Raw genomic sequence first — 15,198 nt, 5'->3', positions numbered from 1 at the left:
CGAGCCAATCACGTGCTCGGCTTTGAATTCCTTTGCTTAGCCATTTGCACTATGCTGCGTGTCTATGTCGTGCTTTCTAAAAATAGTGACAAAATTCATTAGAGAAAATTATTATATGTTAATTGATTCATTTTTTTTAATTCTTACAAAAAATGATTCAAACTTTTCTCTCTCTTTGCCTTCTTATATTTTTGTATATGTTGGTATAAGTATCTGTATATATTTGTATATGTTTATATATGTTTGTATATTTCGGGATATTTTTTGTAATGTAAGTTTTGAGTTTTTTTTTGCAATGTAAGTGACCAATTTGTATATTTCTGAAATTTTCTTAATTCATTATTCTTTTCCCATTTTACCTTTAGTGGTGATTGGTTTTGAAGACTACAAATACCTCAATTATGGAAATATGGCACGTAAATAAAGTATATATATTAAATGGAGAGAGATTACATCTTAAGATATAAATAAGGACAACATAGTCAAAACTAATCATAATTTTTTTTTTGAGGGACATGTAAGAGAGAAGCACGACAAATAATTTGAGATAGGAGTAAATTCCATGTGTGGAATCAACATTAGCCACAGTATTGCCAACCAAGAAATTTTCATGATTTTTTTTACAATAGGTATGTGCTATCTTTTATCAGTATAAATTTTGGGATAGGTATCCCAAAATTTAGTCATGGAAGAATTCTACTTTAGAGTTACTTGTAAATAGTCTTGCAATGATCCAATAATATGAAAAAATATTCGGCATGAAATCATAAAGGTTTGAGAATAAGTTGGTCAAATACAAAGGATAATCTTGCTTCCGACATAAATCATAAGACGTGAGGAGTGTCATGTACAATTTATTTGGAGAAAGGTGTGATACCGCCACCTAACCGGCCTGACAAGTGGTTTATGAAGTTACACCATCCTTACTCATCACTTGACCTATGCACATCGTTCTCTCAAGAAGGTTGACCGCCTAATCTTCCCATTTTCAAGAAGTTTTTGGACTCGATTAGTATAAGGTGATTCTTAATTTTACATATATAAGTTAAACTCTTTAATTTAACTGTGTTTATATTAGTTTTTATATTGGAAATAACTTGTCTTCCTTTGTTTTTATATTTGTTCTTTGCAAGTGTTGAAATTTGGTTTCGAAGAGGTTTAGCCTTATCTTGCTTAAATGTTGCTTCCGTTGGCAAATGCTATTAATATTAAATACAATACTGCATGAAAGATTAATATGTATAACCCAATTTTCTTGCAACACCATAGAGACATAAATGCTCCTCGACAAACTAATTTCTGACATACTGTTTTTTAAAAACAATTTTTTTCTTAATTCTTGAGTTCAATCAAATAATGCTTCAAATCATTAAAGTCTGATATTCGCAGCTAACTTGAGATGTTCATGTAGCCCTTTACTAATATATCACTTACCCCGTTATTACCAATTAGCTTACTTTACCATTTTGTCGGAAAGTTATGATGTGTGTGTATATAAAGCAAAGAGCCTAGAGGCAAGTCAAAAAGGCATGCATTCATACCGAAATGGTTACCTGTATCTGGTATTTACACTAAACTAAACAATTAAACCTTAGCGGAATTAAAAAATTTAAATTGTGAATACGCATTGGTTAACCATGGTTTGAAAGACAAATATCTTGCATTCATTGATTTGGTGTAAACATCGAATGCGAATAAATATTCACCATTTAAATGAGCTGCTAACACGGTTATTCCGGTTATTTTGCCCCAAAAGCTTAGAGCTTGTATTTCTTTTGTTGGTGGGCGTGGGGGGCGTAAAAGTAAAAAAAAAAAAAAAAAAAAAAAAAAAAAGAGGGCATTGTCCAAAGCGTGACGGATCAGGTCAAATTGAGGGCCAAATATGAGATAGGTTGTAGTTATAGTCAGAACTGAACCCGGCAAATTTTCGGATAATTGAAAGAGTGCCATTTGACCCAACTAGCGAATCTGTTTACTGAGTCAGCTTAGCACGCTAGGAGTGAGAGACCTTGCTCGACCAAATGAACGTAGCAGCAGGGATATTTAGAGATGGCAAAGCCAGATGAGATGGGACGGCCGTTCAGAGGCTGCAGCGGGACTACTATAGGAAAGCCCGACCCCCTAGCATCAAGAGTTGCACCTAATCTTCCCGGCTTACTACGATTTCCTAGTGGGAAGAAAGTCATTGCCATCTCTTTTAACGAATACGCTCTTGAGCAGGAGGAAGAGAATCTCTCTCTCTCTCTCTGTGTATATTCAAAGATCCAAGACTGCAAGTTAAATTGGTGATATTGGCTCCCCATCCCCAAAAAAAAAAAAAAAAACACTCGGCTGGCGCACCAAAAAGAAAAATGCAATTGGCAAGGCTCAGCAATTTTTCATTACATTTGATTATTGAACAATCTAAGTAACACTTTGTTAAAGGTTATGTCCCTACAAGCCTAAGGAAAATGGTCATCAGATTTATTCAGATAATCACTAGTGTCCCAGTCTTCATGTGGAGTTAATCGCAGTTTTAATTAAGAATAACGACTTTTCTTCAGTTCACACCGTATATCCACTTCTCGTCATTACTTGTGTATCTAACCAACTCTTCTGGTTTGAACCATAGTTTGATCTCATCCTTGGCAGTCTCAGGTCCATCGCTCCCGTGGATAATGTTCCTGCAAAGAAACTCATCTTGCTTAGATTCAGACATCTTAATCTTAATAAAAATAAACGAAGCCTAACTATGGAATTAACATAAGAAGTTTTGGTACCTTCCGACTACAACAGCTAAATCACCTCTAATTGTTCCAGGTTCTGATTTTTGCGGATCTGTAGCTCCGATAAGCTTCCGTCCGTATTTAATCACTCCCTCGCCTTCCCAAACCTGGAATTTGATTACAGAATTATTTAACGTGAAATGCTTTAGCAAACAAGTAAAGTTAGACACTTAGACTTAGCTAAATTTAATCTAACCATTGCTACGACAGGGCCGGAGCTGAGGAAATCACATAGGCCATTAAAAAATGGTCTCTCTTTCAGGTCATGATAATGCTTTCCGGCAAAATCCTTAGACGGAACCACAATTTTGATCGCGACCAGCTTGAAACCCTTGCGCTCAAAGCGTGATAGTATCTCTGAAATCTGCAATGGAATGAAACTTTCTTAGCCAATTGGAAAGAGAACACTACATCTGCATATCATGGATGCAAGAGGGGATTGGAGTGTGCAGTGGCATAGCTACATACCCTGAAGGGTGGCAAGTTGAATATCCTTCGTCAGAAAAATATACCATGTATAAAAATGTATTGCATATATAAGAAAAAAAAACCATTACATATATATAATCTTGAACACCCTTACCGCTGAGTGTGTGACAAGAGACTTCGTGGAATCCATACAAAACATGACAAAATGCAAAATACAGTTCCAGATAATCCATCTAGAATGGAGGAAAAAGCACATTACAGAAATGTTTTAAGAAATAAAGAATGCAGCATGCTAACACAACTTGACATACCAAGCCCCTTTGCACTCCATCTGGCTTTATGGCGATGAAGGTGCGCTCCATCTTGTAAAAAGAATGTTCACGTCAGTTGTAAAAAAGATGGAATTATTATAAATGCAAATATAACGCGTCGATTAATAGGAAAAGCGAGAATAAGGTACCTCGGCAGCATGTGCTTCTTGCTCCTGGAGCATGTAAGCTATATTAAAGAGAGAAAAACAAATGAATTAGACCAGTGATCGCATATAGAAGCTTCAAATTTTCACCAAAGAGGCATTTTCTCAAAGGACAGAAAAAAAAAAACTTTAGCAGCAACACGAACATAGGTAAGTAATAAGCTACCAACCTGCTGCAGGAAGGGCGAGGATTCCCGAAATCCAACTTGTAGACGAATTTCGGGACTCAGTCCTGCCATATGAAACTAGAGAAGGCACAACACCTCTCAAAGAAACTGTGGCTGCTGCAGCCGCTGCTCGTCCCCCTGCAAATCGGACATGTAAGGCCTATTTGTTTTCTCCTCTTCTCCTTACTAATTCATCTTAATATGATGAGCTTGTTCGAATTTGAACTAAAGTAGAATATAAGCACACATAGTGATCTTATCATATACAGACATTGAATAGGTTCAATCTATTATAGCATACGTTTTCTAATTCTTTTCACATATAGATATATAGTTCGAGCACAAACCAGGGAGTGTAACTGTACCCACTAGATAATCCCTATGTAGAAATTTAACCTATCATCAGAAATGTGAAGGAACAACTAGCCACATGATGGGCATTTGAATATATTCTAAACAACTACCCTCTTCATTCCAGTTTACGTGACACACTTTCCTTTTTAGTTGTTCATCCCAAAAGAATGACACACTTCTAAAGTTAGAAAAAATTAACTTTACACTTAATAAGAGCTTTTATAACCGCACAAATGTATGGCATGTTTAGGCCACGAGTTTCAGAAGTTTTATAGCCACACAAATGTTACGACATGTTTTAGACCACAAATTTCAAAAGTCTTCATTTCTTTCTTGAACTTAGTGCCGATTAAAACTATATTGCATATATTGGAGAGGGAGTACTTGTTTTCTCCTTTGATAGGTAAATTATGGCTCAATGAATATAAATGTAAAAACCACTGGTAATCAGAATCTATCAGATCTATCAGTAATACACATAGATTGATAAATTCGTACATAACATGAACTATTAAGTGTGGAAATGAGGAACGAAGAAAAATTCAAATTAACGAGAAACAGAACGAAAATTCGACCAGAAAAAGCTCAATGCTTCCCATAATAGGATCATCTAGGATTTGAAATCAATGCTATATTTTACACACACACATACATTATATACACACACGTGCGCACAAACACATTATATATATATATATATATATATATATATATATATATATATATATATATATATATATATATATATATAGAGAGAGAGAGAGAGAGAGACGAGCTCAAAAAAGCACTAGATTTTGAAATCAATCCGTGCACTACACACACATACACATATAATTTGATACATAAATTTTTATATGCATATATACAGGAACTATGAAGCCAGGGAAAGAGAGAAAAAAGGAAAATTGAAATTAACGAGAAATGGAACGTAATTTTTACCGAGAAAGCACGGAAACTCTCGCGCGACACACACAGAGATTATATATATATATATATATATATATATATCGAGCCCGAAAATGCACGAGGATTGGAGTCTGTGCACAATAAATATAATACATACTACCACGCGCGCGCGCACATATATATATATATATATATATATATATATAGACCGAGCTCGAAAATGCACAAGGATTTGAAATAAATATGCATCATAAACACACACACACATATATATATATATATATCCGAAAATGCTGATTTCAAATCCTTGTGCATCATAAACACACACACACACACATATATATACACACACACACAGCGAGCTCGAAAATGCACAAGGATTTGAAATCAGTCTGTGCATCATAAACACACACACACATATATATATATATATACCGACTGATTTCAAATCCTTGTGCATCATAAACACACACACATATATATACACACACACACAGCGAGCTCGAAAATGCACAAGGATTTGAAATCAGTCTGTGCATCATAACCACACACACAGATATGTAATATATATATATATATACACACACAGCGAGCTCGAAAATGCACGAGGATTTGAAATCAGTCGGTGCATTATAAACACACAGTGTCATGCACATACACATAGATCGATAAAATATTTATATACATTGAAATTTAACGAGAAATGGAACGAAAACTTTACCACGAGAAGTCTGCTTAGAATAAGCAGATAACAAGGACTTGGTAGCTCGTGAAGCAGATCTGCAAATCTGAGAATTCATATCTTCAAACAACAAAACACAGATTCAATACGTAAAAAGATAATGAAAAAGAAACACAAATCTAATGCACTCTCTTTTGAAGAGTGAAAGAAGAAAGAAATGAATATATATATATATACATATGTAGAGTAGTGATCAGTTTGGGTGAGCTTTTATTGAGGTTACTGATTTGGTTAGAGAAAATGACAAAAATGGTCCCTTATTTTTGGTGCTAGGTTCAAAATAGTCTCTTTAAGTATCACTTGAGCAGTTTTGTTCCATTAAATTTTGTCAAAAGTGATCTCCGTCACACATTTATCAAACTATGATTCTTAACTTTAACTGAATTGTAAAAATAGAAAATATATAACGAGAACTCACATTTGGAAATATAATTTTTGTAGTTTATGTTATTATTGGTTTATTTCAAGAGTCTTGTGCTACTTTTTGAGGTGCAATTTCTGTTATTTTTTGTGTTTCATGTAGTTTTTTATGTTGCTATTTTCTAGAATTTTGACGAAAATTTCTGGTGTTTTTAGTTTAATGTTTTTTTCAGAATTCCGATTAAATTTAATAATCAGAGTATAGTAAATATGTGAGGGAGCCCAAAAGTGCCCACTTTTGAGAAAATTAAAGGATCAAAACTGCAAAGATGATGGACTATTGCCAAAGATAAGTGACCATTTTTTTCATTTTCTCGATTTGGTTAATACTTGTATTGTTAATGAACACGTGGTCAACGCGCTGAGTGGGAGCGCGTGGAGAGAGTGTTTGGGCTTTGGCTGGGTCAAAATCCAAGCCCTAAGTTATTTAAAATTAATGAATCTGATTCTTTGTTTCATACTTACGATTGAATTAGCGAATCAGATTCGTTGTTTAATAGTTAGGATTTCGTTACTTTCTCATTGATCTGAATCACGTGAGATTTAAATTTGATAGTTGGATATTCTAAAATCTTATTTTGAATTTATTGTGCTTTTAAAGTTATGTGTGTGTTTGGTACGAAGGAAAATGTTTTCTAAAATGTTTCGATTTCTTACTTATTTTCTAAAGCCGATTGGTAAGCTTAAAAAATATTATCCCAAGAAAGACTTATATGTAATCTAGGAAAATACTACGGGGGGGGGATGGGGAGCGGGGTTCGGGGTGGCAGGGTCAAGGGGCGAGGACCGGGAGTTGGTGTGAAGTAACAGACAATTGACCCGATGTCCGAGTCACTTATTTTAACTTGTTTTCCGTACTTCCATAAGAGAAGTCATTTTTCTCATTTTCAAGAAACGGGTTTTCCTAGGGAAAATATTTTTCAAAACATTTTGATCAACCAAGCATGAAAAATTTGAAAAACATTTTCCGGCATACCAAACACACCAATGTGTTCACAGTTTTTGTTGAACCACCACTTTTTGTCGAAGCAAACTCTAGGTAAGTATTAGTCCAAAGTATCAAAACTTATTCATGGTTGTGTTCTTAATTTGTTAAAAAATCAGCAAGTTGATCAGTCTAAATCAAAAATCTAGAATCTTCAATAATAAGTCTAAGCGGATAATATTTCATTGATAGGCTTGACAGTCATTAACCAATTTAAGACTTCTCTGGCTTGATGTACATACAAATTGTCACTTTTGTGATTTATTTTATAGTTGTATGACAATGCGTAACATATAACATGAAGGAAGAATCCATGTGTGATCCGTTTGATGGCAATAATGAGTCCTTTTAAACTCACAATAGAACTCTTTGAGCTTCATTAATACATTTGTTTAATTGTTTATCCTCTTTATACCAAGTTTCTTAACGTCTAAAATTCCATGGTTTCAAGAAAGCAACACAGTAACTAAGAAAGTCACAATTTGAGTCACAAATATTACTGCTTGTTGAACCTTCATTTTCCCCAGATAATTACTTATGTGGAAAAAGTAAATCCGCATAAAATAACTGCATGATATATTACCTAAAACCATAGGCATCTATCTGAGATTCGAGCCCCCACCCAAATGATGTTCTACTTCTTAATTTTCACTATTTATACACGATTTACACACACACACACATACAAAAAAAAAAAAAGGGGGGGCGGGGGGTTGGGGGGCAGGTAAGGGTAACATATAACACATACATAAAAACGATTTAGACCGTAATTTTCTTGCAAAAGGGAATTGACTCCCTTGGACAATGGTAGCTCCACCGCTGTCCCCACCTCTCTCACAAAATAAACATTCCCATAACTGCTAGAATAAAAAATGTAATATTCATGCAACATATGCAGAATATTTCCTCTTACAACCATTCAGTACAGAGAGCTTTATTCCAAGAATGATAGTCTAGAATGAAGTCTTAATGAATTTCTGCTAACCCTCAAACCAGATGGTAGAGAATCTCATCATGCAATGTCTATAACAACTGCTACTACGCTTCAACCCAAGCAAGTCGAAGTCGTCTATAAGTTCACTATATTTGACAGGACTAAAAGTTATCATGCAATGTCTGCAACTAACAAAAATCTCTCGCCAGATAGTAGATAATCTTATCATACAATGTCTGCAAATGATTATATTCAATACCAAAAAATAGAGCCTATCGATGGAATGATGTCGTACGCCAATCCAAGTATTATCATTCCATGCATAACAAATTATTGACAATCATTAATCAAAAACATCTGTTGCTGAAAAGAGTCATGGTTCCAAGAAGTACAATAGCTAACATAAACACGAAAAGGTAGTCACCCAATCACTAAACATAGGCATGAAGTCGGGAACTGTGTCCTCTCTCTGAAGGTAATTCGCCTGAAGTTAGAAGCAGCCACCCAACTGCCAAAAGGAAAAAACAATTAGACCGTTGAACGAATTGAAAGGAAAACAAAAAAGGCAAATACTACGATTCATTAGAACGTCATTTTGTTTTCCGATCCATGTTTGAAAGATCATTTTGTTGTTGGTCCATGTTTGCGATTTTAACATACAACTCTTTTTCAAACATTACTAGGGGTGGCAAAATTTACCCATGAAAACATGGCCCACCCAACCAGCTCAAATTGACCCATCTAAAAATTGGGTTGATATTTACCCAAGTTGGGCTGGTATGTAGCCCAAATTGACTCATAAAAACCTTGTCAAAATATTTTTAAAAAGACATGTTTTTTAATTAGATATGTTATATGTGGCCATAATAAAGAGAGAAAAAAAAATTTTACTATGTACTTACAAAATCATAAAGAACAAACAAACAAATTAAACCTTGGTAAAAATTGGGTGGTTATGACCCGCTTTTTAGCCCATTTTAGCGCAGCTCATTTCCTCAAGTAACTTTTGGGACCCGCCCATTTATTAACTCAGCTCATTTTGACTCTCCCAAATTCAACCCAACCCGCCATTTGACACCCCTAAACAACATTGTTGGCTAGAATTACTCAATCATGGTGCATTATCTGTCATATGACCAGGTCAGGATTCAATGCCTAAGTCTACATCTTAGGTTCATCATGTGGCACGACACCACTTTTAGATTGAAGGCAAGTGCATATCTTTTCCATGCTCCTCCAGTTACACATTTGCTTCCGTAGTAACAATCTTACTCAAATAAACTGACTAAATAGCACCCAAGGGTGTGACCAAGTGATCGGTGGAGTGGGTTGAGAACCATGAGGTCTCAGGCTCAAATTTAATTAGAGGCGAAAAACACTAGGTGATTTCTTCTCTGTCCAAACCTTGATGGATAGAGTTACCCGGTAGCTGTGTTGGTGGAAGGTAGCAAGTACTCCGTAAAAGTAGTCAACACCACAGTTATGAAAGAAAGAAAAAAAATTGCATGGGCCTCTAGTTAACATAAAGCCAATATGAAAATGTCAATAAGTTCAAGACTATGTATTAACAGTTGGCATGTACCATAATGGAATCAATTTCCTCCTGAGACACTGGTGTTCTTTTGGGTTGGTCAGAAGCCTTCCCTGCAACAGACATGCTAGATGGGGACCTTGAGAAAAATGTTCGAGGAGCTTCTTCAGCTGCTGGAGTTTTCTGAGGTTGCGAATTCTGGGATGTAGAACCTGCAGAACAAAAGAACCTTCACGTTTAGAAAAAGAAAATAGTGTGTGTACAAGTGAGCAACCATATTTGCAGCTACTAAACACATTGTCAATCAATATGTGTCCATATGAAGCATACAAGATGCACATGTGGCACTATTTTCCATTTCTGTGATGACTAAAGTCTTTTGACAGAATAATTTCAAGGGAGAAAAAATACGAATAGTTGCTAACCCAGGATTAAACGATTAAACAGAGAGGAACAAGGTGATATGATTAAATACTATCACAATGGGTTGTAGCACAGCAGTCAGTTACACCAGGACTGGCAGCTATAAGTGGTGCACTTGGAATCTTGCTACAACTTGTGAATTCACCATAGACCAATTTGGAATCTGGCAGCCATGTACAATTTGTGCTTTTTCTGGTAATCTCAGCAACTTGTGAATTCACCATAGAACATGAAATTATTACAACAACTCCTTAGACTACATACAAATTGGTGAATTTTGATAATCCTGCCTAAATTGGTGAATGATGGTATCTAAGATGCTGGACGAATAAAGCACCACTGGACCTGCAGTTAATTAAGAACCCTTTTGAAATTAAGCTCATATAGCAAAACGACCAAATCTGATATCCAAATAACTAGGGGACCTAAACCACCATCACCCAACCCCTCTTCCTACCATCAATTATTTCACAGTTATATCACTTGATTGAAACTGAACAAAACTATAAGCAAACAAAAATCAATCAATCAATCAACTCTGCTTCAACACCAAACTAGTTGGTCGGCTACATGAATCATCTATACTATTCTGCGATCAAATCTAACAAATACTCATAACTCGGAACCTAAACCACCATCCTCCAACCCCTCTTCCTGCCAGCAATTATTTATGAGTTATATCACTTGATTGAAACTGAACAAAACTATAAGTAAACAAAAATCAATAGTCAATCAACTTTGCTTCAAAAAATCAATAGTCAATCAACTTTGCTTCAATCCCAAACTAGTTGCGGTCAACTATACAAATCGTCTATATCATTGAACAACCAGACGCCCCTCATTGTTATACAATTTTTAGGTACCCTTTCAAAACTAAGCTCATTTAACGGTCAAATCTAACAAACACTCATCACTAGAAGTAAAATTAAGGATCCTGAACCACCATCCCCCAACCACTCTTCCTTGCCAGCTATTCTTTCACAGTTATCACTTTATTGAAACAGAACAAAACTATAAGTAAACAAAAAGCAATCAATCAATCAACTCCGCTTCAACCCAAAACTAGTTGTGATCGGCTACATGAATCACCTATACCATTCTGCTCTAAAATTGAAACAAAGGTAATTTTCAGAAGAAAATGAATGAAAGAGAAAATAAAGATGCTTCCTTTTTGTTAAACTAATCGCAATTTAGTCCTCATTTCTAGCTTTTGAAACACAAGAACACAATTTTTTAGCATTTTGCTAGTCAATAGTGGCTCTTTAAACGTAATCTAGTATTCTAGTAACATGGTATAAATTCACAAAAGAATAAACTTGCAGAGGAATTGCTTCTAGTGATATGTCCTAGATCCACACATGGGACTTTCTCAACCAACCGCCACTCTGAATTAGACAATTTCAATAAACCCTTCCGAAACTAACCTCATATACTAAAAACAATCAAATCTATCAAATATCGGAAACAGCCTCCCTAACTTCCGAGATAGGGGTAAGGTCTGCGTACACTTTACCCTCCCTGGACCCCACATTGTGGGATCTGCTTCCACAGTAAGGATTGCCGCTTAGTCCAATCCAAGAGCAAACAAGGGACGCATCATTAAGCAAGAATCTGAGCTAGAGCGGGGCAGTTCAATTAAGGTATAGAGAAAGCTCCAACCAGCTACCATTGATCAACCTTATTCAGGCACATCAATCAAAGATCTTGCTTACCGGATAACTTTCCTGATGAAGGAGAGAAAGTTTGACAAGCTAAGAAAGTTTCGTTGAAAGGTGAGACTGCTATTAGGACAATGATTGACCACTTGACTAGGTACGGTCTGCCCTCTACATTTTCTACCCAGCTGGTGGCTGAGGCTTTTGTATTGGGGGTAACTAAGCGTCACGGCTCTCTGCGGACTATAGTGCCTGACCGTGCCCCAGGATCCTTCCTTAGTTCTGGCAAGAATTAATATATTGCAAAGATCTACTCTAGCCCTGAATACTGCCTATCACCCGCAATCTAAGAGGCAGTCTGAGGCCCTAAACAAATGGGTAAAGCAGTATCTTCGTTTCTATGTTGTTGATGAGCCTTCAAATTGAGTGGCTATGTTATCTTGGGCTGAGATTTTGGTATAATACATCCTACCAAACGTCAGCAAGGATGACCCCTTTCAGAGCTCTGTATGGTCGAAAGCCTCATGCTATTGCGCGTTACATATTGGGCAAATCTACTAGTGAATTGGTGGACACCTATTTGATACAAAGTGATAAAGTACTGCATTTGCTAAAAACCAATTTAGCTAAGGCTCAGACACGCATGGAAACAATGGTAGACAAATCTAGCACTGAGGTTGTTCCTGAGATTGGAAACCGTGTATATGTCAAGTTGAAGCCTCATCGACAAGTGTCTCCGCGTCTAAAGAAGGATCCTAAACTGGGTAGAACCGTAGAAGGTTCTTTGGCCCCTTCAAGGTTTTAAAAGGTGTTGGGTTGTGGCTTAAATGTTAGAACTTCCGGAGGTTAAACGGATTCATCATGTTTCTCAATCATTGTGTGGGGATTCCTGACTAACAATTACCCCCTTGCAACTGGCTGTTTCTGCAGAACCTGTCCTTAAACGAAGCAAAGTGAGGGAACCTAAACCCCCATCCCCACCCCCTCTTCCTCACACAGCAATTCTTTCACAGTTTTATCATTTGATTGAAACTGAACACAACTATAAGTAAACAAAAAGCAATCAATCAATTAACTTCAACCCCAAACTAGTTAGGATCGGCTACATGAATCATCTATACCATTCTGCTCTAAAACTGAAATAAAAGTAATTTACCGAAAGAAAATGAATGAAAGGGAAAATAAAGACACTTCCTTTTTTAATTACAAGAATGCACTTTTTAGCATTTTCTAGTCAATAATGACTCTAAATGTAATCTAGAATTCTAGTAAGGTGGTGTAAATTCACAAAGGAAGAAACTTTCAGAGGAATTGCTCCTAGTGAAATCCCCTAATCCATACATCGGACTCTCAATCAATCGCCACGCATTAGACAAACTCTGAGGACCATTTCGAAACAAAGCTTGTTTACTAAAAGTCTAAAACGATCAAATTTAACAAATTACTCATCACTCGAAGCAAAATTATATCACTTGATTGAAACTGACGGCAATTATAAGTAAACAAAAAGCAATAAATCAATCCACCAATCAACTTTGCTTCAATCACAAATTAATTGGGGTCAACAAACACTTATCACGTGTACCATTCTGCTATAAAACTAAGCCGAAATCGAATTTAAAAAAAAAAAAAAAAAGATCAAACAGTCAAGAACCCGTCAACATATTCATAAATACAGAGAAAAATACACAAACCCAAAAGCAAAAGAGGAGATGGGGCATAAAGATGCTTCCTTTTTTGTTAAATAACATGTAATTTAGTCCTCATTTCTAGTTCTTGAAAAACAAAAATGCAATTTTTAGCATTTTCTAGTCAATGATGACTCTTTAAATGCAAGCTTTCACAAACATAACCACAAGTAAACAAAAACAACAATCAATCAAGCAACTTTGGTTCAACCCCAAACTGAATTGGAAAAAAAAAAAAAAGATCAAACAAAACAAAAATCCATCAACATAATCATAAAACCTAGAAAAATACACAATCTAGTCCTCATTTCTAGTTCTTGAAAACCAAAAATGCAATTTTTAGCATTTGCTAGTCAATAATGAATCTTTAAATGCAAGCTTTCACAAACATAACCACAAGTAAACAAAAACAACAATCAATCAAGCAACTTTGGTTCAACCCCAAACAGAATTGGAAAAAAAAAAGATCAAACAAAACAAAAATCCATCAACATATTCATAAAACATAGAAAAATACACAATTTAGTCCTCATTTCTAGTTCTTGAAAAACAAAAATGCAATTTTGAGCATTTTTCTAGTCAATAATGAATCTTTAAATGCAATCTTTCACAAACATAACCATAAGTAAAAAAAAATAAAAAATATAAAAAAATATTAAAAAAAAGATCAAACAAATCAAAAATCCATCAGCATATTCATAAAACATAGAAAAATACACAATTTAGTCCTCATTTCTAGTTCTTGAAAAACAAAAATGCAATTTTGAGCATTTTCTAGTCAATAATGAATAATTAAATGCAATCTTTCACAAACACAACCATAAGTAAACATAAAAAACAATCAATCAAACAACTTTGCTTCAACCCCAAATGGAATTGAAATACAAACAAGTCAATTAATAATCAATCAGCATATATTAATAAATAGAAAGAAAAATATATATAGAAAAAATACCAGAAGGTTTTGAGTGCCTTTGTGGAAACTTGATTCTTGGGATTCTCTTCATTGCTTGAGCTCCACCCATTGCTGCAATTCTTCTTCGATTTTTTGTAAAGAGAAAAAAAAGTCTATAGGATTTAGTTATAGGATGAAACAAAATATTATTCTCTTCTAAGTGATAATTTAATAAAATAAAGGGAAAGGGTCAAATATACCCTCTACTTTGTTTTGTTAGTTAAATATACCTTCTGTTAGTGAAAGTTAATAAAAATACCCCTAGAGCCTTCAAACTTCACGCTTATGCCCTATTTGATGAAAATCCCCAAATCTTCATCCAATTTGAGAGGATTTGGGGATTTTCACCCAAATAGAGGCATAAGCATGAAGTTTGAAGACGTCAGGGGTATTTTTATTAACTTTCACTAACAGAGGGTATATTTAACTAACAAAATAAAGTATAGGGGTATATTTGACCCTTTTCCGTAAAATAAAGGCATAATACATAATAACTTTCAACTTTGAGCGTGCACAAGTAAGTACCTTAACTTGTATAAAGTTGAACACGCAAACACAAATGATAAGGTGGCACTGACGTGGTACACAAATTTTGGAGGTGTATAGATAATCATTTTGTAAGTTGGAGTGTTCAACGGTGCACACCTAAAGTTGGAGGACTTGATTATGTATTATGCCTAAAATAAAAATAAAAGAGAAATGTCCATGTGACATGTAAATCGCATTTCATGAATTACCAAATTTAGGCAAAGCCATCAATCGTACTCGA

General features: G+C 35.2%; 2 protein-coding genes across 3 annotated transcripts; both read right to left on the bottom strand.

Annotated features, from left to right (window-relative positions):
* Positions 1-2,352: 2,352 nt before the first annotated feature.
* On the bottom strand, positions 2,353-5,975 carry LOC132031406 (nucleoside diphosphate kinase 3-like). 2 transcript variants are annotated; one of them, XM_059421352.1, is made up of 7 exons: positions 5,818-5,975; positions 3,840-3,974; positions 3,655-3,692; positions 3,506-3,556; positions 2,962-3,129; positions 2,760-2,872; positions 2,353-2,663 (listed from the first exon to the last, which is right to left on the bottom strand). In XM_059421352.1, the coding sequence occupies exons 1-7, from the start codon at positions 5,894-5,896 to the stop codon at positions 2,540-2,542; spliced, it is 708 nt and encodes a 235-aa protein (XP_059277335.1). In that variant the 5' UTR covers positions 5,897-5,975; the 3' UTR covers positions 2,353-2,539. The 2 variants fall into 2 exon arrangements, with proteins under 2 accessions (XP_059277335.1, XP_059277345.1); XM_059421362.1 differs by having other exon boundaries at positions 3,840-3,965; positions 5,818-5,965.
* A 2,391-nt stretch (positions 5,976-8,366) lies between these two features.
* LOC132060109 (uncharacterized) lies at positions 8,367-14,586 on the bottom strand. Its single transcript, XM_059453010.1, has 3 exons — positions 14,430-14,586; positions 9,760-9,920; positions 8,367-8,685 (listed from the first exon to the last, which is right to left on the bottom strand). The coding sequence occupies exons 1-3, from the start codon at positions 14,497-14,499 to the stop codon at positions 8,668-8,670; spliced, it is 249 nt and encodes an 82-aa protein (XP_059308993.1). The 5' UTR covers positions 14,500-14,586; the 3' UTR covers positions 8,367-8,667.
* Between the last annotated feature and the right edge of the window lie 612 nt (positions 14,587-15,198).

This window comes from Lycium ferocissimum, chromosome 1, assembly GCF_029784015.1.
Source record: "Lycium ferocissimum isolate CSIRO_LF1 chromosome 1, AGI_CSIRO_Lferr_CH_V1, whole genome shotgun sequence".
NCBI lineage: Eukaryota > Viridiplantae > Streptophyta > Magnoliopsida > Solanales > Solanaceae > Lycium > Lycium ferocissimum.
Note: the sequence above shows the minus strand (reverse complement) of the source record. Positions and strands in the feature narration are given on the sequence as shown.